Raw genomic sequence first — 26,699 nt, 5'->3', positions numbered from 1 at the left:
CGTGCATCAGTTCCACAAACGTGTCTGTTGTGATGCACACACACACACACACACACATTATTATTATTATTATCATTATTCGTAGTAGTCGTAGTAGTGGTAGTGGTGGTGGTGGTGATGATTATGATGATGATAATGATGATTATCCTTTATTTTGACACGCAACGCGGAAGTAGCACGTTCAAGCTCACGTTTTATTTTTGAAGACAAATACGGAAGTAGTTTAAGTCATCACCTTCGCCTGATGCTATATCTGGTGGGTCTGCTCCCCAGGACCGCAAGCAATAGCACTGTTTTCATCAGCGGGACTCTGGCTCACTTTTTAACGGACTGACAACCGTGGCCGCCCGGGAGTATCATTCTTATTTTTCAACCCCAGTCGTCGTCGAAGCACTTGGACCATTTTCGACCAATAAACTTTCTGACTCTTTTGTGTAGTTTTTATGTCCAGAAAGAAGGATGCAACCCCCACCGAGAAAGGTGAGATTTTTCCCGAACAGTTTGTGTGTAGCCTCGGAAGCTAACATCACTCGACGAAGTGGTGCAAACTTAATGGTTGCCAGACCACGACGAAAACGCCACTTTTTCTTTCACATTTTACTGACTTAAATATCTTAGTTTTGCGTATACTAAGAATTTAATTGCCTCCCCAAAAGCGAAGAATACTTATTAAAAGCTTCTGTGCCACAATTGTAGTGGATGCAGGTCCGTTTGATGTGCCGCCGTACCCATTCGAATTAAATGACATTCTGAACTGCACCCAAACGTCACTTTTCCGTTCTTTTTTATCCGTATCTTACTAGGATTTTCACGATTAACGTCACAGAGGTGTTACATCGGCGCACAAGTTGTTCATTAAAGCGGTTTTTAAGATTAAGTAAATATCACTTCTCTCCACTCGACTCCCGCACTAAAAACTAGCGGACGGTTGCGAGATCGAATCGATAGCCGTTAATGTGTGTGTGTGTGCGTGCGCGCGTGCGCGTGTCTGTGCGTGTGTAAAAAACAAGTGACTGTCGCTCTTAATCCAAATAGACATTGTATTTTTGTCCCGGCCGAATTTGAGAGTGGATCCAACTTGAATGCATACGTGTTGCATTAAGCCCTGTTCTTGATTTACGAGTATCTGAAGTTGTGCGTTCGTAAGTAATCTCGTTCTTCTTATGGTAGTTGGGTTCATGTTTTCCCCCTTCACGTCAATAGTAACGAACTCAAAAAACAGATCATCACTTAATAGTGTTGAAAATCCAAACAATACAGTCATTTAAAAAATGTTAAGTCGGTATAAAGGGGGTCCACAGTTAACGACGGGGTGTACGCAAGTCGGAACGCACCTGTATAGACAAGTCAAGGGCGTACATAACAATTTAGGTCGGATTCCCCCCAGCGACCTACCTCTTGGATGAGCTCCAAGAGAAAGTGATAGAAATCAAATAATAATAACATATAAATTATGTCATATATAAATAAATAATCTGACATGGCGATCGACTAGTTAGCATGTCCGCCTCACAGTACAGGGTTTGAGTCCGGGTCCCGGCCTTCCTGTGTGGATTTTGCATGTTCTCCGCCTGCCTGCGTGGGTCTTGTCCGGGTACTCCGGTTTCCTCTAATATTCCAAAAACATGCACGGTAGGTTAATTGAACACTATATTCTCCCTAAGTGTGAGTGTGAATGGTTGTTTGTTTTATGCTCAAACACAGTCGAAAATAATTGTGAGGGAGCATGCATTTTTGAGAATACTATATAAGATAATCTGACATAACTTGAACTCTGTGGCATTGTAAAGTGAAGTCAAGGGTGGCACTGCAGTTTGTCTTTGGCAAAGTTTCAAGGCACTCGAATTCTGTTTTGGGACCTATTGAAGTTGTGAAGGGATTTTATGCAGTGTGTCCCTACAAAACAAGCAAAAGTTCAGTTTTATTGTTAGTGGAGTTTGCATATCTTTGCAATTTTGAAGCAATTTCTTATTGTTCCTATTCTTTTGTTAATAAAGTGTTTTTTAAACAATAATAATAATTTTTAAAAACACGTTGTCATCACCTTCTGCAGGTCCGGGTCACCCAAGAGCTGAAACACACTCACAGCGAGCAGCTAAGCAGACTGCACGTCAAACACCAGGCTGAGTGTGACCTCCTGGAAGACCTGAGGTGAGCGGGCGCGTGTCCAACAGCAGATTTAATGTTTAAAAAAAAAAAAACAGCCAACAACATCAGAAGAAGATGTAAAAAGCAGTAAATGTGCACTTTTGCGTCCTTAACAGAGTGAGGACCTCCTGTGTTTGACTTTTGACAAGCTCACATAAACACGAGACGCGTTGTCCAAGTGTTAGAGCAGCAGACGGTATTGTTCCCCAAAATGTAATACAGAACTTGATAAGTCAGAGGTTGCGGTCGTGTTTTTGCCACTTCCTGTCTGTGGCTGTCGGCACAGCTCTGAACCTTTCAGCAGCTGGCCGTCAAGACATGGGACAGCCGCCAGATGTTCCCATCGCCGACAGAGCGGGGAGGAAGCTCCCAGGAAGTCACGGCAGATCATTTGGAGGCACGGCGGTCGAGTCCGGACATGTTTACTGGCTTTGTGGCGGTTTTTGCTGCACTCCGCTTTTCCCACCTGGGGTGCTGACCTCTTTTCTTAACGTCTAACTATAAATTACACCCGGGGGTCTCCACAGCTTTGTTCCTCGGCTTGTAAATCAGCTCAGATGCGATGGAATGCATTTTTCTTTTTTCTCAGCCGATGCTTTGTTTTTGGAGTCGTCAAATGAAGCGCTTGGAAATTCTACAGTAGCAGGGAGAGAGGCAAGAGAGACCTGAGATCGAGTATACATATTAGGGACCGACCGATTTATGATTTCTTTTTTTTTTTTTAAGCCCATTACTGTATTTTTCCAGAATAACATAGACGATTAAAATAACAAATTAACAAATTTTTTGGTCCCTTACAACAATGAAGACCTGTATTACAAGCAGAACATTTGACTGTTTTGCAATGTTTTTCCTTTAATATTTGTTCAAATTTAAAACAGAGAGAAAAATCAACCATTTTTATTTTCGTTGTGGGTGGGGGATGCTTCAAGGTCATGTTGTAAAACAAAATCTGCAAAAAATAAGCTGATGTTGGGAAATAGTGAAACATTACTTTAATTTCACTCTTTGCTGTCAAACTAAACCTAAAACAAAGAGAATTTACGTGTTGCTTTGCCTTAAGTCCGTTGAGCCGGATGCTAACACTCACTGCAAAATGCTAACAAATAGCATCAGACAGCATATATGTGGTGGGGTTAGAAGGCCATCGATACTTGAACACAAATGATGCAGCAACTAATGAAGGCAGACAATAGAACACTCACATCCGTGATGGGTTTTATTTAATTTTTTTCCCCATTGTGTAAAAACAACTCATAAAACTGCAGCTTACTTTGTCACTGTAGTTGTGAAAAATGTCTATTTGTTATCTTTTTTCTTTCTTTTTTGTTTAAATTATTTATTTTTGTTTAAATTTATTTATTAAATTTTTACGCGTCAACTTGGATTTTGCAGGACTTTTAGCCAAAAAAGGGCATCTGTCGAGCGGGACTACGCCCAGGTAAGGAAACGGCCTTTCACGTTGTAAATCTTTATTGCCCTCTTATCTGTTTCTGATATTGAGGCGTCACAATAGTGCGGTGGTTGCGGAAATTTCTTGTTCTCGTATGTGGTCAGGAAGACGCAATTTCCATCAGCTGTCCATCAGATGTTGTTTTGTAGCCACAGCTTCCAGAAGGACGTCAGTCGGACGTCTGAAAAAAAAAAATCCTTTGGCGGTGTTGTGGCGTTGCAGCCCCGTGAGGAATGTCCCGCACCGCCGTGAAGAGAGGGGCCACGTCTGCAGTCCGCCTAGCAACCCCGAGATGGGTTCTTGCCAATTTGTCCGAGGCACTTCCTCTGCCTTGTCCTCTGTTTGCCCGCCCATCTGAGCCATTACGCAAAAACTGTCCGATTTTCACCGACATGTTTATGGACGGTGAGGATTTTTGAAATAGTTTGTACTCTGTTTTGTTGTAAACCGCAGCACCTCGGGTTGCCGTTGAATGGACTTAGGTTCCAGATCGGGCAGCTGTTGTATGAGTGCATGGATCGGCCATACGTTACTCCATTTTGCTGTTAGCATATGTGGAAAAGGTTTATCGGCTCTGAGCATCAGCTTCCTTTCTGTACCACTGGTCTTGTTAAATTCCTATTTCAGGTTTAAATGTGACAAGAAGTGTTGGGATATCGGGGAATGCCAATTGAAGTAATCTAATTTTGCGATGAAGCTTAGCGCTGAGCCCCAGCTGCCTTTCTTATTCTGTTGCGCTTCATATTAGGTATATCAAAAATGGAACGTTTGAGCGTCCAGATTCCCGAAAATGTAAGCCCATGTTGCCTTTTTGCAAGCTGTCTGTCTGCCTCCTCCGTTCCTCCGTGACTCATTCCATCTTTGGAAGGATGCAGCCTGCACTCTGGGACGCTTGCGGACGTCTCTGGAGAAAAGAACAATGTGCAGAAATGAAGCGTAGCGAGCGCGTTGTTGGCAGGTCTTGCAAAGGGATGTGAAATATAAGTTGTTTGTTTATGGAAGCATCTCAAAATGGAAACATCCAAGTTATGATATTTTCATCCGTTGCCAAAGAGTGGGGGTGTTTATTTGTATTTATTATTATTTTTTTTTCTAAGCATGAAAGATGTACTTGTGCTGTAATCACATGGCTACTCTTATTTTGAGATTGGTATCTGACACCTGCAAGCTTCTTTCGCCAACGCTGGCGATTGCTATTCACGTCATAGCCAGCGTTGAAAATGGCCGTCTCTGTTTGGGCTCTTCCTCCGCCGAGCGCTCCCATTCACGAGTCGCCGCCAGGCCAGTCCAGTTGCGCGTGGCTCCCCACAATGGGCCGGTTTGTCGCCACTCTCCGGCCTTGGCACCGGGACCCCCACGGACCAATCGGGTTCAGGGACATCTCTGCCACCTCGGGACCACGTTAGCCAACATTCTGCGGGATTAAAGTCAGCTAAAAAGTCACAAGTGATGCAAATGAAAGTGGTGGTCGTCCCAGTGACACTGCTTGGACCTCATTCGTACGACGGTGCCTTGCGTCTCTTTGCGTGTTTACTGTGTGAAGCTATTTCTGCCCGGGTTAACCTCACTGTTTGCGGAGGTGCAGCATTTTAATATCTTTTCAGGGCTCTGTTTGGTGTGTTGAGATTTAAGTCTCTCGACGTGAGCCCCTTTCTAATAGGTGAAAGAGTTCAAGTCTGTGGCAATTTGGCACATCCATCTGGAAGGTTGCTAAAAAAAAAGTGCGTTGGTGTTAAAGTGGGACATGTTGTCCACACTTTTTGTCATCCAGGCCCTGCAGAAGTTGGCCAATCAGTACCTCAAAAGAGAATGGCCCGACAGCCTGTCAGAGGAAGCGGATCACAGGTAAGCTAAAAACACCACAAGTGTTTTTTTTGTTTGTTTTTTTAAACAACAAATTTTGCAAGGTTTACTGTCGTCTTGCTTGAACTGGCCCGACTGTTCAAGGATAAGAGATTGGATCATTTTATGGTGCTCAAACTTTGAAGGATTTACAGTAATCTTTTCTCCGCAATTTCTGACACCTTTGTAATAGGTTGTCATTATTTGACCCGGACAACATTCGGAGATTTCGTGATATTTTGTATCACAGCTTTTGGAACGTTTGAGGGATTTGCAATCATCTAGTTTGAAGCTGTGTAATTTCTATGGAATTTACAGCACATTACACATTTTTGGGGTGGGGAGGGAGGGGGTCATTACGGTATGGTTTATTTGTTAATGTTAGGTAAGATTGTTGATATACTGTCCATGAATTATTTTTGCAACTGCTTACATTTACCGCATATGTTTACAAACTCAATTTTCCCATGTTCAGGCTTTAGGAAGGCCTGCTCAGAAGCACTTTGAAGTTGGCAAATAATTGAAGCAATGTTTTTATTCATGCCTCCAGGCTTTAAGACCTTTCCTTAAATTGAACCTCTTTAACTTTTAATTGAAGACCTCCGCTCTGTTGCTTTCCTCTGCGGGTGCGTGATGCAGATCAGGTGTCTACTCTTGCACGTCATGAAACTCTGCACTTTTCCTCTGTTGCTCCATTTAGGCCGCACATTTCAGCCATCCCCGGGTGCGCAAGAACCACTCCACTGTTGCTTCAGCTGTGTAAAACAACCTTGTGTGTGTGTGTCTGTGTGTGTGCGCTCTTGGCGCAGGAACATGTATTGCGTATGGAGGGCGTATCTGGAGGGTACTGTCCAGGTTACCCAATCCAGGATCGGTGCCTGCGACAACTACAAAGTGCAAGTTGCAGAGCCGGCAAAAACGGCCCGGCTGCAGAAGGAGCAGCAGCTGCGTAAGGTAACGCCGAGGGTTCAGAAACTCGCAATCCCCGGCTCGGGTTTCTCTCACTTGTTACACAAGCGCGACCGTTTGGACAGTCCCTCTGCGCCATTTAGGTCAGCCGAGGAGCGCGTCTCTGTCGTATTGTTAAAGCGTCTCCGTAACTGATATACTTAGTCTTTATTAGACTGGGTTTACACTACATGGTTCAAGTGACTCAGTTGAGATTCTGTTTTAGCCGTTGACCCCCCCCGTGCCTCCATCCAGTTCCAGCAAATGCAGCTGCAGAAAAGTTGTTACTGGCCACCGCAGAATTGGAGTCGACCATTCTTTCGTTTTCCATATTTTCTATTGCACATCATTTATGTATTACGTAGATGTTAACTGCACCTTTTGTTATTGCGGCCCGATATGATGAACAGAAAAAAAAAAGCCATAATGTCATCCTGTCATTCAAATTTGTGCCAACCGAGATCGAATCCAGTGTTATTTTGAGAGGCTGCGAGTTTCCGCAATTTGTATAAAAATGTTTTTAAAAATCCCGCCATCTTGTGCGTTTGCCAGTGTATCGAGCGGCTGATGAGCATTCAGGCCGAGTTGCAGGACTCCGTCAAAGACCTGACCAAGAGCAGGAAGAAGTACCAGGAGGCGGAGACCATGGCGCAGGCCGTGCGGGAGAAGGCCGAGCTGGAAGCCAAGTAAGAGTCAATTCTTGGGCTAACCAAAACAGCAGCAAGTAAGCAGTCCGCCACACGTGTGGAATCCCCTGCCACCAAACAAAACAACTCACATAATGACAGCTGATAATAATAAAGGATTTCAATTCCGCTGTCACTTTACATGATTTGCAATATGAAGTTACCATTGTTTTCATATTATTCCAGAAATGCCTCCCGCATTTGCAGCTGAGTAAATAAACACCCTCCAGGGCGGCATTTACATAAATACACTGTTAGCTAATGTTACCGTCAAAAGATTCACAGGGAGGGAATTAACGAGCTGAAACAATAGCCTCTCATATGATTGATAACAAACCGCTGAAAGAGGTTCTTGTCTGAAATGTAATGTTAGCGGTTAGCGTCCTAGCGAGGCACCCGCGGGACCAAACCTGCTCCGACGTCAACATTATGACACCACACATGGAAAACTAACTAATAAACCGTAATGACTCTCTGGCCGCCCCAGCTGACACTGCCTCATAAATTACACTGAGCCGCACCGCTTGATGGCCCGAACCTGTTCAAGATTTACGCTTCTCGTGAGAAAATTGCTCGGTCGTCAGAGGTTTTGTCTTTCTGGCTGGTCTGTCCAGGTCCAAGCTAAGCCTCTTCCAGTCCAGATCGAGTCTGCAAAGGGCAACTGTCAAGGTATGGATGAGCCACTTGCAAAGGATGCGAGAGACGCGCTCGGCGTTTTCTTAACCGATTCCTGCGTTCCAGCTCAAAGCCAAGCGGAGCGAGTGCAACTCCAAAGCCACCCACTGCCGCAACGACTACCTGCTCACGTTAGGGGCCGCCAACGCCCACCAGCAGCGCTACTACGACACCGACCTCAGCGACTGTCTCAAGGTGCAATGCGCATCCTGGGGAATTTTTTTAAATTCTTCTGCGTATTTATTGATAATGGTAATAGAATCAAAAACACCAATGACCATTATTCCAGATCTCAATGTGACGTGTTGTCCTCGGGGTCAATTTCTTAGCATGCCCATGGTGGCAACTTCATTGTCCTTTTGTCGATTACAAAGGGGGGAACGGCGCTGGCAACCGGGTTGGAAACTCTGCTTGACGACAGTTTGCACAGCGAGCATAATTTGCACTTGGCTAAAATTTGTTGGCACCCGTTTACCAGAAAGTATGTCCACACGACATGCGCAAGTAGTGCGCAGTAGAGTCTTGTATTTAACAGTCGTCGTAGTAATATTTTTATGAGTACCGTACAAGTGTACACTATAGGTGTATCGGGAATGAAACTCATGAAATAAAGTGTTGAGTTTTTTAAAAATTTATTTTGGGATGCGCAGGTGCTGGATGGTCGGATTCATGAGCAGGTGAAGGATTATCTGGTGTCGCTGTGTCAGACGGAGCTGGAGAGCTACCAGGCCGTGCACGATGTCTTCACCAAGCTCCTGGACAACTCCAAGGGGGTAAGAAGTCTGCACGCCTCCATGCCTCCTGGCTGTGAATGACTTGGTGAGCGCCGACATCGCAACCGATTGGAATCTTTCAAATATGGCCGGCAGGTTCTGCAGGAGTTCCATCAGCAGATGTTTGTGCAGAAGAATTCCGTTTTCCAGAAAGCCGCTGACTTCTCGTACCAGCCCATCGACACGGATACGGTAAAGACCCACCGCAAAACCACTTTGGAATCAACCACAAATGTCAAATCTAACCCACAAGTGACAGGTAGCCACTTAGCGGCTATCTAGAAGCTACCGTAGCCGTCTGCAACTTCTTTCAGTGTGCTGCAATCCTTAATTTTTGGGGTATTTTGGCAAAAGCATGTCGCAGACATGTTATGAAACAACTGGGGGGAGAAATGCGTTGTATGTCTCCTTGAAACCGATGCAGGTACCGCCGTATTTGTAAAGTGAGTGATGAGGCAATATTTGCTCCTTATTTAATGTGTTATTTTTTTGACATCCTTAAACCGATCGCGTGGCGGCACGAGGATGTTTCACAGGCGGCCCCATAGAGCACTCAATGATCGCATGTGAAAGCAGCGACGCGGACTTTGATCACTCTGCAAACATGCAGTGTTTGCGCTCGTTGCCGGCGCCCCCGCTTTTAATGACGCGGTCTGGTGCTCAGGCGGACGAGGACAAAAATAACAGCTCATTCTTTCGGATGACGCCAACCGATTTCTCCAGTCATCAAACCCAGCAGAGAAGCATGACGAGCTTAAAGCAGTCGTAAGGGACAATTGTGCCCCCCCGCCCCCGTACCCGCTTCTCCTACATAGTAAATACAAATGGACAATTACTTTCAACACAACTGGAACATAGTCAGGTGTTGACGTTTACAACTCTGTCCCAGCATTGCGTGTTTGTTACGCTTGTGTGACTACCTCCGAAGGCGGAATATTGCCGGGAGACGATTTAATAAAAAAAACTTGGCATCAAAGAGAGAGTTGAAATCGAACCTGATGCCTACTTTTGATGAGGTCATATATGCGCACATGAATAGGCAGTTCTCTGCCTTAACTCATTCACTCCCAAAGACGTTTTTAAATGTCTTTTCAGACTTGGTCCAGAATTGGCTGGTACTGAATTAGTTAATCAACTGGCTCCCAGCCCAGCCATTTTCGTCTTGCAACAAGTGATAACACAATATAACAGAGAGAGTGGAGCAATGTCGACTTTTTTATCTTTGATGAAGTTATAATTAACATTGAACACATTATGTAAGTCCCGCTTCTGATAGTCCCGACAAAGGTCAAAAATTGTCCGGACGACTTCCCCTCTGTGGCCTGTGTGCTTTGATGTAATGTATATTAATTGATGTCTCTCACACACGCGCGCACACACACACACACACACACACACACACACACACACACGTACACGTACATCCTCCCTGGTGGCGCTCTGCCCTCAGCAAACACTGCACAATTTGTCCAGGCTGCAAACGGCGGCGTTGTTTTCGTTGGACGTCCCAACAAGTGGCCGCCTGTTCCCTAAAGAAAACATTAATGGTGGACACAAAAATCCCGCCCACCCTTTCCCTCCCCCGGCCACGCCGCCGCTGGCCAGACGGAGGGATCCGGTAAAAAGAGGCGAAAGCGGGAGGGAGGGGCAGGAGGTGGGCCGGGTCCTGTGAACAGCCCATGTGTGAAAAGGAGCCATTGTGAGTGGGCCTCATCAGAGTGCGCTGACACCCCAACATCACCCTGACACACACACACACACACACTAATGCCGTCATGTGGAAATATGTTAATGCAGGTTTTGTGTTGTAGTTGCCCTTAAGCATTTACAAACCTGATCATGTTGATGATCGTGGTGGTCCCTTCCTGTTTAAATGCCAGATAACAGCTGCTTGGCACGTCACTCATTCGCCCGCTATTTCCATCACACTGACGTGTTCTTGGAAGGAATGTGCAGAGTTGCTGCTCCACGGCAGCACTCCTCTTTGTCACGATCCCTCATCTGTTTTGTTTTGGTTTTTTTAGTCCTTCCGTCAGACGTTTGTCATCCCCACAAAGCAAACAATCTCATCTTTTTAGCATAATGACCTGTTCATGTTTCCTAGCACACAGTACTCAGGATTCTTAAATCGCCGTGTGGCGGGCCCCTCAAAATCCGGATTTCCACAATTTGAAAGCGTTTTAGGTTCTGATTTGACGGACTCAATGTAATTGTTACATCCTTGAATCGTTTCATTTTCCCATGTATTGAGAAACATATCTAATCTTCTTTTATGGAAAGATGCCCACCCCTGCCTATAAATATGTTTTGGATCTGTCCCCCCCAGGTGACACATCTGCTAAAAGAGATCGGCACGGCGGAGGATCACAGCCTGGACAAGGAAGCCCGCAAATGGGCCAGTCGAGTGGCCCGAGAGTACAAAACTATCATCCACACACAACGGGTGAGACCCAGCGCTTAAAATAGTACCGTTGAGGTTAGTTTGATATCTCGCAAAGGACAAACGGTGACAATTTGCTCGTGGGAGGAGCACAATGGGATTTTATAGTACTGCTCTCACACTAAAGCTCAGAGCCAAGTGATCACTGACGTCATCTGGGAATTTTTTTTTTTTTTCGCAACACGTAATCAAACAGTAATCAGGAAATGAGTCACACTCTTGTAAGCGTACACGATGGAGCCATTGCTGGTTTCAGCTCTTATTTTGAGTTTGTGTTTGTGTTCAGGTCTTGGACGAATTTGGTGCTCAGGGGAACTCTGAGCAGAACGCAGGAGAGCTGGAGGCCAAGATGGAAGTGGCGAGGCAGAGTCTGCGGAGGGCAGAGGTAACCGAGTGAAGAGCGCGTGTGTGGGTCAGTGCGCCTGTCAACACGACACCAAAGCGCCACCTGCTGGTTGAAGTGTACAATCACACACTGAAAAGGATTAAAAAAAACAAAACATTGATTTTGTTAAAATATTAGCTTGAGGCAGTGCCAATCAATTATTTTCTATTACAACTCCTTAGGAAGAAGAAAACATTGAGCGTCCTCTCACCCCCCAGCCCCCAATCATTATAAATAGTATCATGAAGTGAAAGAGATGTTATCAAATTTTTGTGTGCCGCTCTGCTAGACGGTAAAGGCGAAGGCGGAGGCCCGTCTGGATCTGCTGAGGCAAGCGGGCGTCGGGGTGGAAATGTGGCTGAAGAGCGCCATGAACCAGGTGATGGAGGATCTGGAGAACGAGCGCTGGAACAACCTCAGTGCCCACGATCCCTCGCTCTCCGTAAGACTTGCCCACTCCCACCTTTCACACTTTCCACTTTTGAATGGTGAGCGGTGGCTCAACGTGTCGGTCTCATTCCGGAAGGGAACGGCCGACTTGGAGCGCGAGGAGGACGAGGAGGAGACGGAGGACAGCGGCGAAGTATTGGACGACAGCAGCTCCAGCCCCTCCAGCACGTTGAAAAATTACCCCCTCACCTGCAAAGTGCTCTACTCCTACAAGGTTGGGAGCCCCCGCCTTAACTTGGGGTCGCCAACCTTTGTTATGGGACAATTAGACATGTACAACCTCAAAGAAACAGTATCAATCATCCAGGCCTCCCGTTTATCCGAGCAATGTTGTCTTCAGGCCTCTCAGCCAGATGAACTGACCATCGAGGAGCAGGAAATCTTGGAGGTCATCGACGACGGCGACATGGAGGACTGGGTGAAGGTAAGGTTTGGTAGTTATTCGAGCTTTCAAGGCCTGTTTCATCATCTTTGACCCCATTTTTCTCCCCAGGCCAGAAACCGTAGCGGCCAGGTCGGCTACGTCCCGGAGAAGTACCTGCAGCTGCCGTCCTCCAACAGCCTGCTGAGCATGCTGCAGTCCCTGGCCGCGCTGGACGCTCGCTCGCACTCCTCCAGCAACTCCACCGAACCCGAAACCGAGCTTCCCACCGGCTCTGTCAACGGAGACTCCAGCGGTAGGGTGTCCTCAAAGACCCTTTTGTCCTGCCTGTACAGACCAGAACCCCTCGCCTAATAGACATAAAAATAACCACTGTGATGTATGTAATAGTTGTGGGGTTCTGTTGAGAAATTACAGCCACTATCAATCAATGTAATTTAGAACACAAACCAAAATTCACAAAGAGTAGCTATCATAATACGATTCCAAGCTGCATTTTGAGCTGACAATATCCTTCAGCTCTTAAACCCATAATGCTACTTACGGTGGTAACGATAACATCTGAAACGGCACCGCTAACCATTTTTTTTAACGTGGCTGTATGATATATTCCACAGTGTCGTTCGCCAAGGCGCTGTACGACTACGCCGGCCAGACGGACGATGAGCTCTCCTTCCCCGAGGGCGCCATCATCCGCATCTTGAGCCGGGAAACCCACGAGGATGACGGCTTCTGGGAGGGCGAATTCAACGGCGTCGTGGGCGTATTCCCCGCCGTCCTGGTAGAGGACCTGGCCGTCAGCGCAGGCGAAAGCGGTGCCGGGCAGAGAGACGGCGGAAGCATTCAGGTAGAAAGGAAACGCTTGGATTTGATTTTCCCTCATTCAGGTGGTTGTAATTGGGGATAGGTGTCACAAGATGGCGGCAAAGCACATAAAACGGAGAGGATCATCAATCCAAAGAAAAAGGAATTTGCCTTGGCCACAGCATAAAAACAGCAAATAGATGAGATTTTCAGAATCCCCCAGCCCCACCGCCCCCTCCAAGCAAATCAACAAATTAACAAATGCCGAATGGGAAGTCGCCTTTTAGTTTCATGCCCAACTTTTGCTGACAACTTTTTTTTTTCCCTCCTTCATATCTCAGTCTTCCCCCTGCACGCCTGCCCACTGTGAGCGCTCCCCTTGCAGCCCCTTCCATGTGGGGCCGCTCCACAGCAGCCCCCTGCAGACGCCCACCACCTCGTCCTCACCGCAGTCCAGCCCCTGCAGCGTCGCCGCCTCGCCCATCGGACAGCCGCCCGCCTACCACAACGGGCACCACCGGCCACCGCCCTCAACGCCACACAAGAGCCCCTTCCACAGTACGTCTTATCATATAGCTAAGTCGCCGAACCAAAATGCTCAAACGCACTCTACTAAATGTGGATTTGTGTCACTCGAGGTCCGGCGCAAGGCTCCCCGCAGCCTCCCAAATACCCAGAGAGCGCATCTGGCAACATTCGACCTGTGAGTAATTTCAGCACCTTTTCCATTTGACTTAGTTTGATTCCATCCACTCATATCATGTGTCTCATTTATTATTTGCGAGACAAACAGGACATTTTTCCTCTCCCCCCCGTCCCCCAGGTCCGAGCTGCTCCGCCTCCCCCCAAGCAGCACCCCAGGGGGCAGGTGAAGCGGAGAGAGGAGGTGGAGATCACGCTGGTGTGAAGTGGACATGGGACGCCCCCTAAAGGACGCCTTTCACGGCCAGTGCTTTTGCCGGAATGAAAAACAAACGTGCCTTTCTCGCCTTTGAAACCAACACCTCACCATTTTCATTTGAACACTCTTTCGTTTCATGTGAGAAAATGGCCGACGACCTGTCCGAGTCTGCAGTTGTCTGCACTGTAATGTCACATTGGTTTAAGGAGGGGCGGGGTGCGAGGCTGGTCCTGAATCCCCCCCCCCCCCCACTCCCACCTCCACCCCAACACTAAAAGAAGGGAAAAGTGGCAATGATGTGAGTAGGAATTTTTTTTTCTTTAAAGAATGGCACTCTCCCTGTTTACATTGTGCTTTGTTTAAAACAAATGGAAAGTTTCTAAACCCCCTTTAATCTTCACATCTGACCTTTCTTGTAAAAATAGCCCCCCACTCCACCCAAAGCGTCCAAGTTTCAGTTAGTGTTATTGAGAAAGTGTTCAAATCCCAGGTCACCAAGAAAGCGGAAAATGCCGATTCTTCTGTTGAGACCTCTGAGGAGGAAATTTAGCAGGTGTGAAAGATGCCTTTTTGTTCATGAATGGTTGGGAGCGATCCTGTTGTAAAATGTATAGCGCGTCACACAATGAAGCACTTTTTCATGTCTTCGTCGTCGTTCAGTATTTTGACTGTCAACATTTCTCCTGTTTGTTTACCAGCTGTATTTGGTATGAATACTTTTGTCATATTGCGTTATTTAGCCTTAAATAGCCGCTTTAAATGTCTTATAGAGAAGCTATCGTTGTTTAAAATAGTTTACACAGAGCTTGGATATGGATATCCGTACAAATTATTAGTACAATTTGTATTCTTTTATTTCCGTTTTTAGACTTTAGGATTAAAACAAAATGATTTAGTTCCACTCGATCTGCGTGGTGAGTAAAAAAAAAAAAAGGATATCCGTCAGCCGCGTTGCTGTTTTCTTGTTGATCTCCTTGAGATCTGAATGACATCAAACTTATTTTTGAAGTTTGCGTTTACCCTCTTGTATTGAAATAAGGAAAAAAAAGAGAAAAGTGTCTTTTCCCTGTTTAGAGAAGTTAACACGCTACTTTTTCCACGTTTGGTTCCGCAGTGTTCACCAAGTTAGAGCTGCAGTGACTGCCAAGCGTCATATTTACACACACAAGTGGATGTTTTACAGTATTTATTGTGTACAAATAAATGTGAAATAAAGAATAGCTTCAATAGTGGATCGGTGGTTTTTACTTCTTCTGTTTGTCTGTCAGCAGGATTCACATTAACCTCATGATTCGTGTTTTCATTCATTGTAATACAAGACATCATCATTTATGTAGCGCTTTCACAACAGCTGCAGCTGTAACAAAGCGCTTGAGTGAACATTTGACATAAAAGAATACAACAGAACAAAACGTAAAACATTGACAATACTGTTAGACTATTCCTACACGTGCCTAATTGTTTGAAGCAGTTATATATTTAAAATATCGATGTTCAAATGGTTCATTATTTATTATTTTATCAATATACTTCAATGTTCAAATATGTTTTTTAAACTAGGTGAGAACGCTCATGCGAAACATTGATACCTATAGGCGAGAAAGCAAAATTGCGGTCTTTTCAGGTGGAACGCAACGCTGACTTTAGCAGCGCGATCGTGGACACTTGTTTGTGCAGGAACTGCATCGTCAAACAGAGCAAGCCATTCTGCACTTCAGATTGATCAACTGATTTGTAAATAAGAAATAACACATCCAACTGACCAATTACTGTACTTCAATTTGTGAAAAAAAATGGATAGCAGGTTTTGGCCCAATGCCAGCAGTAAAATAAATGAGTACTAGTTATTATTATTACAGTATATTATTAAGTAACTGATGGCGTAGTGGTACACACACTCGGTTCCTACTCAGTGAGGATGTGGATGTGGGTACCATTTGAGGGGGTAGTCTGCCTTTCCCCCGAGGTCAACTGGTATAGGCTCCAGGAACTCCCGGAAACCCTCTTCGAGACAACCGTTGTTGAAAATGGATGCAATGGAAAGTGATTATTATTAGTATTGTGTAGATTCTGTCAAGGACTTGCTTTGTCTTCCATCTTCCTGTGCTTTATTTTGTCACCAGCGGAAGTCCCGTTGGGCGTCCCCCGGACGCTGACGCTCTTGACAGGTTGGTGTGGAGGGAAAAAGATGGCTGCTTCGGCGGCGACGGCGACTTGCCCCCCTGCCCTGTGTCCCAATTACGCCGTCATTTGCTCCTTTCTGGAGCGCTACGGAGCGCAGCTGGACCTGCCAGAGCTCACCTTCCCGCAGCTGGAGCGATACCTGCGGGACACATCCTCAGGTAGGGCTCGGGAAAGGAACCGGGGAGGGGGAGCAGGCAAGAGGAGAGACTTCATCGCTGCTACAAAGCTAACTGGGCGAGCTCCGTTAGCATCGCTGTGTTATTGTGCGCTTCTCTCACCTTTACCTCCCCACGAATGCATATTTAACGAAAGCGAGGTCTTACAATAGAGATTACATGTGTGTTCATATGCAAGGACGTGGTTATTTTCATGTTGATTTACCGAATTGACCGCGTGTTTGTTTGACTTTTTACGCTTTTGATTACCCCCTCCGCTTTGCAAGCCTTTATTCGCCGCTCCTGAACACAACACACTGCTAACTCGCCCGTTTAATTCCTTTTCCGGGTTGCTGCGGTGATGCACATTGACGGACAGTGTCGTGGGCGTTGAAACGTTCTCCCGGAGTGTTTAAATGTCAGCGAAGGAAGCAGAAAGGCGTACTTTAATCACTGTTGAAAGACTAATTAAGTGCTGCTTTAACCCTTTGCCTGCGTGAGTTCCGGTGCGTTCTGTCAAATTAAAGGCAGTCGTTGGCGTTTGGCAAGAACGCATTAAAAGTGCTTCCGGTGTCGGAGCTCATTGTGGTGTATTGTCGTGTTTTGCGACGGAAGGCGAGGTTTTATGTTTAGCTTTCAATACTTCGTAATTTTAATATTTTTTAAAATAAACGTTCTTTTGGGGGGAGTCACAAATATCGGAGTATAGTTTGTGAAGCTAATCAATTTATTATTTTAACTTTGTCAATAACAGTGTGACATCAATATAGCTTAATAAAATATGCTCATCTTTTAAACATTTAAAATTGTCGTTCTTTTTTTTGGCCTTTTAGTTCTGAATTAATAAACACACTATCACATTTCACATTCACAAATCATCAGTGGATATTCCTTATTGTTTTTTTTTAACCTTACTGTATTGTCCTTTAGAATTTAGATCTGTGTAGCAATCTGAAATCTGAATTGTTTTTCAAAATGTTTATTGTTTAGTTCCTAAGTTGCTAGTTGACCTTCATGTCAAGTTGCTGAGAAAGATTGGGAAGTCGGTGTCAGCAGACAGATGGGAAAAGAATCTTGTCAAGGTAAAATAAATAAAAATAAGCCATTCTTACAATGATGTGAAAACAAGTTTAAAAAAAATTAACTACGAATAGAATCTAATTTTTGTTGTTGTTGTTGCTGTAGATATGTCAAGAGTTCAACACGGCATGGGCGTGGGAGCTGGAAGAAAAGGGCTACAAGAGCATGACAGTGGACAGCAAGACAGCCATCCTTAAAGTAAACAAACACACAAGTTGTTCTAATTCCACCCGAAACACGTCCTCAGTATAAAATGTCAAGTGATACATTCCACCGTTTTATTGCCACCATTGTATTGATGCATCAGATCACATTTTAATTCATATTTTCGTTATTTTTTGATTGTAGTGCCAAAAGGAAACAAAACTGCAATGATACAAAGTCCAACATGTCTTCCTTTGCCTGTGTAGTATCTGTGCGAGTGTCAGTTTGACGACAACCTGAAGTTCAAGAATGCCATCAATGAGGAGGACCCGGACAAGATGCGTCTGCAGCCCATCGGCCGCGACAAGGACGGCCAGATGTACTGGTTCCAGCTGGACCAGGACGACAACGTCCGCCTCTATGTGGAGGAGCAGGACGACCTGGACGGCGCCTCGTGGACGTGCATCGCCAGGTACGAAGAAGAGGAGGAGGAAGAGGCGATGTTTAATGGATGCTGATGCTCCTTTGGTTCCTTCTCGTAGAGATCGCAGCGACTTGGCGCAAGTGGTGGCTCTGCTCAAGACACACATTGATCCCGAGCTCTTGAAGAGAGAGACCAAAAGTGAAAAGGATCAAGGAGGTATATATTTTAAGATTATGATCGATGATGGAAAAATCCGAATCGGAAAATATTAAAATGTAGATCAAGCATTGGCCATTTTGTTTGAACACGAATCTTCTTCTCGCTGCTATCAACTTGACAACAAACTAACCTAAGCTTTCTTTTTTCAGATGGCGTAAAGAAAGATGAGAGCTCATCAGACGAGGACATCAAAGACCCCACCCAGGCGGCCTTCCAGGTGTCACCAAAGACGGAGAGCAACGGAAAATTGGATCAGACCGATGAGCTCAAATCGGAGACGTCCGAGATCAAATTGGCAGTGAACGGCATAGCGGAAGCGATGTCAGAGAAGCCGGCCAATCACGGTTTAGTCAACGAAACCCAGACGATCAAAGAAGAGCCCAAGGAGACGGTCGAAGCCAGGACGGAGATGCAGGGCGGGGAGCCCGCTCCCAAGCACAACAGCGTCGACGAGATCCAGCAGATGAAGAACGAGCAGCAAGCCAAGATCCCTCTGAAGAAAAGAGGGATGAAGTTCGCGCCGGCGTCGCAGCTAAAGGACAACGTCAAACCCAAGCCCGTCTGCGGGGAGAAACACGGCGGGAAAGAGCACATCAACGGTGAAGTTCGGCCCACGTCGGAGGCGTGCCTCCACCCTCGTTTGAGTGAACATGAATCGGCATCCACAAAGGGGCAGAAAGAACCTTGCCATGCGGAGAAGGTCACGGCTTCGCCCGTCGACGAGGAAAAAGCCGAAGGAACAGAGAAGGCGACGAAGGAAGCCAACGATAAATTGTCCGAACTCGAACGAGACGGGAATTTAAAAGAGCTCAAGCGAGGAGACAAAAAAGCGGGGTTGTCTTTGGAGGACAACGTGAACGCGTCGGAAAAAATGGACGGCACTGTCAAGAACGAGGAGAAATCAAATCACGAGGTCACAGCCGCAGACTGTACCTCAAAAGATACAGAAACGGCGAAAGGAAAACCACTCTGCGTGGACGCCTCAACCGAAGGAACGAGGAAAGACGGAAATAACACGAGCGAGAGCGAAACGGAGAAGTTGCAACCCGCTGAGGAGGAGACGCGCAAGAACAACGCCGTGAGCCGAAAGGAAGAGTCGCAAAAGGAGGCGGCGCAAAACTTGACCGTCATTCAAAAGGCAGACAAGCCCGCAAGCCAGAAAGCTCCAGAATCGCCCGAGTCGTCGGTCATCAAAAAGGCCAGCGCGGTAGACGTGCATCAAGAGATGGCCTCCAGCCAAGGCGTGAAAGCCAACGGCGCTTCGGTAACTAACTCTGAAAAGCCAATCGAGTCGGAAGACACGAAAGACGAGCTCCTTCGTGACGCCGTCCAGACGGACGACTCGCCGTCCAAACCTGCAGAAGAAGCCGCGAACGCTGCCAAACCCGACCAGGACAAATCAAAACGAGACGACCGGCCTGAAACGCTCCAGCCGAAAACGTCTGAAAACGCAGCTGCCGTGGAACCGGCGTGGCCGTCGGCAGAAAACAACAAGAAGGACGACACCAAGGAGAGGCTTGACTGTCAAGTGGACGAAAGCCCGCGGGAGTTCACAAAAAATACATTCTCCCAAAATGATAAAGTGACAGAAAAAGAGCCCCCTGATGAATCCAAAACGATAAAACGCATGACGGAAGAGCGTATCATCAAGACCGTCCTGGTTTTAAGCAAAAATGAGGACGACCAGCCCAAGCAAGAGGTCGAAAACGGCAACCGAGCTCTGCCGGACGCCAATCTTAAATGTCAAGAAAGCCAAAAGGAATCGACGATGGATAAATGTTCCAAAGCCGATACGGCGTCGGCGAAAGATGCTTCCGAAGGATCCGAAACGGCGAAACCAGACGCTGAAGTGACGCCCCAAGAGCATCATGTCAAGGCGCCGTCGGAAACCAGCAAGCAGGCAGTCGTTGGTGAGGTCACGCCAAGCAAAAACGAGGTCACCGAGAACCAGAATGAGTCACGACGCGGCGACCTGAAATGTCAAAAGGATTCCGCGAGGGATCAACTCTGCGAAAGTGATCAAACGACGGAGAACGATGCCGCTGGCGGATTGAAAATGGCAAAACACGCTGATCACAAGGCGACAGAAGGATTCGACCGCGACGTCGTTCGCAAAGCGCAACGTGATGACAAACTTCAATGTCAGTATTCCATCACGGAAGAAGAACTCTCCAAAACGGCGGCGAACGAGACTCCCGATGAACTAAAATCGGTGAAAACGATTGACCAAAACGTGACCGAAGAACTTGATGACAAAGCGCTGGCGAAAAAACAGCGAATAGAAGACACGAGTAAGAGCAGAAAACCTGTCGCCGGCGAGGCGGCCGAAAACAAAAATGAGGAAGAACCGAATGAGGGGGCGGAAATGGAAAAACTCAAAACGATCGACTCTGCCGATGGCACCAAAATTATAAAACCCGCCGATGAAAAAACGACAGAAGAGCTTGCCGGCAAGTCACCAGCGGAAGTCGAGAGTGACGCATCGAAAGGCAAAAACGAGGAAGACGAGCCCAATGAGAAGCTCAAATGTCAGAAGGATTCCAAAATGGAAAAACCTTTCCAAAGCAACGTCGCGCCAGAGAAAACCCCCCCTCATGAATCGGAAACATCCCAACCCGATGACCTAAAGGTGAGTGGCGGCAAAACTCCAGCAAAAGGCGAACCACCGGAAGACGACGAGGCAAAAACCGTCCGCCGAGCTTTGCCAGAAACGAAGCTTAAATGTCAAGAAAGTGAAAAGGATCCAACGATGGACAAAGCGTGTCCGGAAGACGTTCCCGAAAACAGTGAAACGATCGATCCGAAATCCACTGACCAAAAGGCGGTCCAAGGATGCGACCCCGAGCTTCTGGCGGCAACGGAGCGATCGGAAGACAAAAGCGAGGCATCGAAAAGCAAAAACGAAGAAAGTGAGTCCAAGGAAGAGTTGGAAACCAGCAGCGCCAAGCGGGACTGTCACGAAATTAAAACCGACTCCATCGTGGAAAAACTCGCCACAAGCAATCACGCAAAGGAGAGCGACGAGACGGCTCAAAGCAGAAATGAGCAAAACAAGTCGGAGACTTCGCCGGACGCACCGTGTCAAAACGAAAAAGGTTCCACGCCGCCTCAACCCGGTCCCAAGGACGCTTCTAAAGATGCCGAATCCAAAACGCCGAAGCCCGACCGCCGAGCGGCGACCGGAGAACGCGACGGCCAAGAAGCGGCCGGCGAGAGCAAAAGCGAGCGAGACGGGTCCAAGAAAGAAACGGGAAACGGCGGCCGAGCTCAGTCGGAGAAAAGCGCCGTCCGCGGGGGAGTCAAAAGCGCGGCCCGCCGGCGCTGGGTGAAACTTCAGCGGCAGGCGAAGCAGGGCGACTCCGAGTCGGACACCAACGCGGGTGGCGGCGTGTCCTTGAGACGATCGCCCAGGATATCCAGACCCACGCAGAAGGTGGCGGAGGTCCAAGACAACAAGGTCGAGAAGCCTCTGGAGGGGGAGGGGGAGGAGGAGGAGGAGGAGGAAGAGAAGGCAGAGGAAGAAGAGGAGGAGGAGGGAAAGGTGAAAGTCATTGTGAGGAAGCCCAGAGAGAAGAAAGTGGATCAAGATGGTCAGGCCAAACCAAAGGTGAGTTTTCCTCCGCGCTTCCTTCGACCTTGCCTTCCATCTGCCTTCTTTCTTACCATACGGTTTGAAAACGAATCTGCTCACGTAGTCCGATTTCTTAGCAGGAATTTAATTTGGCACCCGTCACTCCTCGTATGAAGTCGCGCCTCTCTGTCGGAATCCGTGTTGTTAGTGTAAGCCAGTGGTTCTTAACCTGAGTTCCATCGAACCCCCCCAGGGGGGTTGATCACATGACATTGCTTGTCCAATCAGAGCTGCGGGAAATTTAGTTTGCTTCGTAGTCAACGTGTGACTGTCGTGATGGTACGTCGACCAATTAAAAAAAATAAAAATAAAAGTATACTTATCTCTTGAAATTTTATTTACTTTTTTCTGTTTTCAGTAAATGCATTTTTTTTTGTAATATCTTGAATTTATAAAAAAAAAATAAATTCATTTTTCACTCATAAAGGGTTCGGTGAATGTGCATATTAACTGGTTGGGTTCGGTACCTCTAAAAAGGTTAAGGACCACTGGCGGAAGCAGTGAAGCAGAAACGCGCGCTGAATTGGCAAGTGGTTCTCACTTTCTCTTTAAAAAAAAAACCTCATTCACTCCCAAAGACGTTTTTAAACGTCTTTTCAGACTTGGTCCAGAATTGGTTGGTACTGAATGAGTTAATGGCTGGGGGCGGGGGGGAACTCAATCACCCAGCCCTGACATTTCTCCCCTTGACCGATTTGATCTTGTTCTTCAGTGTCAAAAGGGGCGAAAGCGGCGAAAGGCGCGCTGGTCCAACATGCGCACCCGCCACAAAAGGAAAGGCTCCGAGGGCGACGACGGCGGCGACGACGACGACAGCGATGGGGAGGCCAGCGAGGACGAGGAGAGCGAGGAAGAGGAGGACGACAGCGACGAGGACTACAAGGTGGAGCGAGGAGCCAAGAGGCGCCGACACAACCGGGAGCGCCGCGATTCCGACTCGTCCGCGTCCTCCGATGACCTGCCGCCCAACGACGACCCCTGCAAACACTGCGGGCTTCCCAACCACCCGGAACTGGCGAGTTCAAAACAAAACAAAACAAACAAACAAAACAGCAGCCGCTTTGTGACAGTGTCGCCCTTCTTTCGAAACCATAGCAACCAATTGCTAAATCGTCTCACTGACGTATTTTTTTTTCATATTACAAAAAAAATACATCACATTATAAGGAATGATTTAGACTTTACAAAATAACACATTTGACAAGTCATATCTCAAGATTAATTTTAATTTAATATTTTTTTTGGGGGGGGCGCGCAGATCTTACTGTGCGATTCGTGCGACAGCGGCTACCACACGGCTTGCCTCAGGCCGCCCCTCATGATCATCCCCGACGGCGAATGGTTCTGCCCGCCCTGCCAACACGTATGTGTTCCAAGACACAGAACACTGTGCGAGGAGCTTTCCCCCCCCCTTTTTTTTTTCCCGTCTTGTTTCTTTCCACTAAAAACCGCTTGCCTGCCTCTGTAGAAAAACTTGTGCGACAAACTGGAAGAGCAGCTGCTAAACCTCGACGCCGCCTTGAAGAAGAAACAGCGGGCGGAGAGAAGGTGACGCCCCGCCACGCGTTTGCCAAAACTGATTCTTGGAAGCGTCGCTGATGCTCTCTTTTCTTTCGCCTTTCCCAGGAAAGAGCGTCTCATTTATGTCGGAATCAGCGTGGAAAACATCATCGCGCCCTCGGTGAGCGCGCGATAAGGACACCGAGCTCGTGGCTGTGACCGCGGCTCGAATTCTTTCTTTTTGTCTCAGGTGGTGTTGGAAGAGGAGAAGCAGGAGGTGATTGTGAAGGAGAAGGAGGCCAAGCGGCGTAAGAGCTGGGGGCGACGCTCCACCAGGGCCAAGAAGAACATCAGCTACAGGTTCGATGAGTTTGACGAGGCCATCGAGGAGGCCATCGAAGAGGACGTCAAAGAAGCCGGGGGAGGAGGTGAGCTTCCCCGCGTCGTACGCGGCGAGCGCCGAAACTTATTTGGACACGGAGAGTTTTTATGAATGACATTATCGGGAGTCCCCAAACGCGCTCGGAGAATGTGGTACCTCGGAAAACGTGTCGTGTGAACGGCGAACAGGAGCGGGACGCGGCAAAGACATGGCCAACATCACGGGGAGCAGGGGGAAGGATATGACCACCATCATCCAGTCGGAGGACGGCAAGGAGAACGGTAGACCGCCTCGGCCCAACGCCGGCCAGCGCAAGAAGAAGCGGCGGCGCCTCAACGACCTGGACAGCGAAAGCACCGCGGACGACGACGAGAGCGAGGACGAGTTCTGCCTCAGTGAAAGGTAAAGTGGGCTAAGCACGCAAAACCATTTTTATAATGGGAGGGGAAACAAACATGGGGAGGGGGGGGAGTGCACCCGAGGGGTGGGGGTGCGCCCCTGTGAACACAACAACACAACAACTCGTCTTTCCCGACAATTGTCTTCTAACCGGATGTCTGCTGCAGTACCAAGACTGACCTGCGAGAGGCAGCATGGTGACATCAGAAAATACAATGACTTGGCCAGGAAAAATCGCTTGACTTTGATTGCAAGAAATGAAAATGATCAGTATCCGTGTACCACATTTAAGTAATATTGAACAGGTTTATAAGTTCGGTGGCGAACATTTTCAGAGCAGATCAGGGAGGTTAAAAAAAAAATCCCTCTTAACACACCACAGGATGATCACTCAGGACAATCTTTGACTGCACCTTTTATTGAAAGCAGGGGAAAATTCTCACATTTGTCCCGCTTTTCATGATGCGTTTCCTTGCAGCTCCGAGGAAGACTTTGTGGTGTCGGACAACGGAACGGCAGTCGAGACGGACTCCAACGGCAGCGACGACGGCAAGCGGCGCTCGTCCGAGCCGCGCGGCAAGAACTCGCCGAAGCGACGATGCAGCTCCCGAAAGCGGCGGAGACCGAAAGGCTACTCGGACGACGAGGAAGTGGAGACGGACGAGGACGACGAAGAAGAGGAAATCGGTACGAGCCGCTCTCCGTTCGATACAGTGCATCATTGTTTATATCGTGCTTTCGCGAGTCACACAGTCCATTGTGCCGCGTTTGAAACCGAGCGCATGTCATAAATGGAAAAGCCCCTTTTTGTAGATCGTCACCGGATAAGGATGCCGTTTGAACCCTTGTCTGCCTCCGCAGCGAGCCAAGGTTCCAGCGAGTACAGCGACAGCGACCTGGATGTAAGCAGGCGGCGCTCGCGGCGAAGTCACAAGGCTCAGGTCAACTACTGCGAGACGTCCGAGTCGGAAGGATCCCAGGCCGGAACCAATCGGGAGAAAACCAAACTCAGACGATGCCTGGACACCTCAGAAAGCGAAGGTAATACGGCGGTGAAAATGTCAAACAATTTATTTACTCACCGGAGACGACCGGTGACGAATAAAACAAAAGGTCTCAAAAAATAGCAGACACAGGGCGAATATGAATTTTTTATTTATTTTTTGGTCTCCCCAGCGAGCTTCTCCAGAGATTCCGAGGATGGCTCCAGGGACCGCCCGCCCAAACGGCGAGTTGACTCATCGGAAGAAGACGGGGAAAAGGGGTCGTCAAAGCAGCATCACCGTCGTCTGGCCCTGAAACGCCGGAGAGCGTCGGAAGAGGAAGAAGACTCTGACGATGACTCGGACGAATCCTCCTCTGAGGAGGAGGACCGGCCCGTGCGGAAAAGGGTCAACCGCATTGACTCGGATGACGATGACGAGGAGGAGGAGGTGAAGCCAAAGGAGAAGAAGGCCGCCGAAGGCAAGACAGTTGAGGAGAAGGTTTCCGAGGAGAAGCCCAGAGAGGAGGCCAAGGGGAGCAACCAATTGGACTGCAACAACGGACAGCCCGCCAAGGAGGACGAAGACGAAGACGACCTGCTGGGTGTCATGGACCTCGTGGACTACGTCTGCAATAATGAACAATTGTAAAAAAAAAAAACAAAAGTGTACGATTTCATTTTTTGTGCTCTTGTATTTTTATATTCCTGTTATTATTCTTATTATTGTACCCTCTTCATGTCAATGTGTAAAAACCAAAAAGGTTCCGCTCACCTGTTCTCCACGTGGTTCCGCGCCTCCCGTTTCCAGTTCTCATTCCACGAGGAAATGGTGAAAAAACACAACGCTATTCCCTAGTTTTTATACGCTAATATTAAAAAGGTGTCATACATATATGTGAAGGTGTGAATGTAAACATGCTGATATGAATTGATAGATGACTAGGGTTTTTTTGTATATTGTACACAAAATATTTTAACTGCCGTCTGCATCTGTTTGTGTTTTTTTTTTTTTTTTACATTTTTGAGTAAAACAGTCGCAATTATGCTATCGAGTCTTATCATGTTCATATATCTATATATATATATTTCTTCCAGTCAACTATTCCAATTCAAGCCCAATTGTTATCCCAGGTGCCCTCCTGTCGTGGCACCATGCCCGAAAATTCCAAAACAAAAGCAGAGATTTTTAGTTTAGGGTTCGAATTGTAATGCCTTTGTCGGGGGTGGATACGCATGTACTCTATGTACATGATTTTGCTTGTGGCCTGGCAAAAAAAAAAAAAAAAATGTTGAGGATTATTTTCTTTGTACAAACTTTTTAAAAACATAAATAACCAACTTCGTTTTGTTTTCTATTGTCCTCTTGTTTAATGTTTTTTTTTAATATGTATAAATATAAGAGTACCTCGTTTTCAAATTGCATGGTGGGGCCGGGTGAAAATGCTTTCTTACGGGTCTGTATGCGGCCCATGATCTTCGCTACCACTATTTATCATCACTACAAGCTGAGTAAAAGAAAAAGAAAGGTGGTTTTGACTGTTGTACGATTTAGTGTAAGCAGAAACTGCATGGGAGCACAGATGACAAAAAAGACTTTCCAATGAGTGGAGTGGAACCCTTTCAGCTAAAAACGCCTGACTATACATTGTCGTTTTTTGGGGGCTAAAAACGCCTTACGATAGACGGTCGTTTTTTGGGCTAAAAACGCC

The 26,699-nt window shown here is 47.1% G+C and overlaps 2 protein-coding genes across 5 annotated transcripts; both read left to right on the top strand.

Moving 5' to 3' along the window:
• The first annotated feature begins 241 nt into the window (after nt 1-241).
• LOC147194016 (F-BAR and double SH3 domains protein 2-like) lies at nt 242-15,119 on the top strand. Of its 4 annotated transcripts, none has more exons than XR_015102987.1 (20): nt 242-480; nt 2,054-2,151; nt 3,544-3,589; nt 5,373-5,446; nt 6,253-6,397; nt 6,944-7,077; nt 7,692-7,746; nt 7,819-7,947; nt 8,403-8,525; nt 8,622-8,717; nt 10,852-10,968; nt 11,252-11,350; nt 11,640-12,014; nt 12,141-12,224; nt 12,294-12,477; nt 12,800-13,029; nt 13,328-13,544; nt 13,625-13,689; nt 13,810-14,185; nt 15,002-15,119. XR_015102987.1 is itself a non-coding variant. In XM_086130441.1 (20 exons), exons 1-20 carry the CDS (start codon nt 460-462, stop codon nt 13,891-13,893), a joined length of 2,292 nt encoding a protein of 763 aa, XP_085986567.1. In that variant the 5' UTR covers nt 242-459; the 3' UTR covers nt 13,894-15,119. The 4 variants fall into 4 exon arrangements, 3 of the variants coding, with proteins under 3 accessions (XP_085986567.1, XP_085986565.1, XP_085986568.1); XM_086130441.1 differs by having other exon boundaries at nt 11,640-11,792; nt 11,877-12,014; nt 13,810-15,119; XM_086130439.1 differs by having other exon boundaries at nt 13,810-15,119.
• On the top strand, nt 14,036-26,328 carry rsf1b.1 (remodeling and spacing factor 1b, tandem duplicate 1). The gene is made up of 16 exons (XM_086130438.1): nt 14,036-14,185; nt 16,011-16,229; nt 17,217-17,308; nt 17,412-17,504; nt 17,717-17,922; nt 17,993-18,090; nt 18,243-21,700; nt 22,437-22,739; nt 22,983-23,087; nt 23,193-23,272; nt 23,351-23,405; nt 23,475-23,652; nt 23,795-24,008; nt 24,484-24,692; nt 24,867-25,046; nt 25,182-26,328. Exons 2-16 carry the CDS (start codon nt 16,076-16,078, stop codon nt 25,637-25,639), a joined length of 5,883 nt encoding a protein of 1,960 aa, XP_085986564.1. The 5' UTR covers nt 14,036-14,185; nt 16,011-16,075; the 3' UTR covers nt 25,640-26,328.
• Nucleotides 26,329-26,699: the final 371 nt, after the last annotated feature.

Source organism: Hippocampus guttulatus, chromosome 15 (assembly GCF_054856545.1).
Source record: "Hippocampus guttulatus isolate MCC_2025c chromosome 15, RoL_Hgut_1.0, whole genome shotgun sequence".
Classification (NCBI taxonomy): Eukaryota; Metazoa; Chordata; class Actinopteri; order Syngnathiformes; family Syngnathidae; genus Hippocampus; species Hippocampus guttulatus.
Note: the sequence above shows the minus strand (reverse complement) of the source record. Positions and strands in the feature narration are given on the sequence as shown.

Excerpts from the sequence above, each read along its gene's own strand:
- LOC147194016 (XM_086130439.1), top strand. The coding sequence starts at position 460 with ATGCAACCCCCACCGAGAAAG. Across the intron at positions 7,948-8,402 it reads ACCTCAGCGACTGTCTCAAG|GTGCTGGATGGTCGGATTCA; the intron begins GTGCAATGCGCA and ends TGGGATGCGCAG. Across the intron at positions 13,545-13,624 it reads ACACAAGAGCCCCTTCCACA|GTCCGGCGCAAGGCTCCCCG; the intron begins GTACGTCTTATC and ends GTGTCACTCGAG.
- rsf1b.1 (XM_086130438.1), top strand. The coding sequence starts at position 16,076 with ATGGCTGCTTCGGCGGCGACGGCGACTTGCCCCCCTGCCCTGTGTCCC. Across the intron at positions 17,923-17,992 it reads TCGTGGACGTGCATCGCCAG|AGATCGCAGCGACTTGGCGC; the intron begins GTACGAAGAAGA and ends TCCTTCTCGTAG. Across the intron at positions 21,701-22,436 it reads ATGGTCAGGCCAAACCAAAG|TGTCAAAAGGGGCGAAAGCG; the intron begins GTGAGTTTTCCT and ends CTTGTTCTTCAG.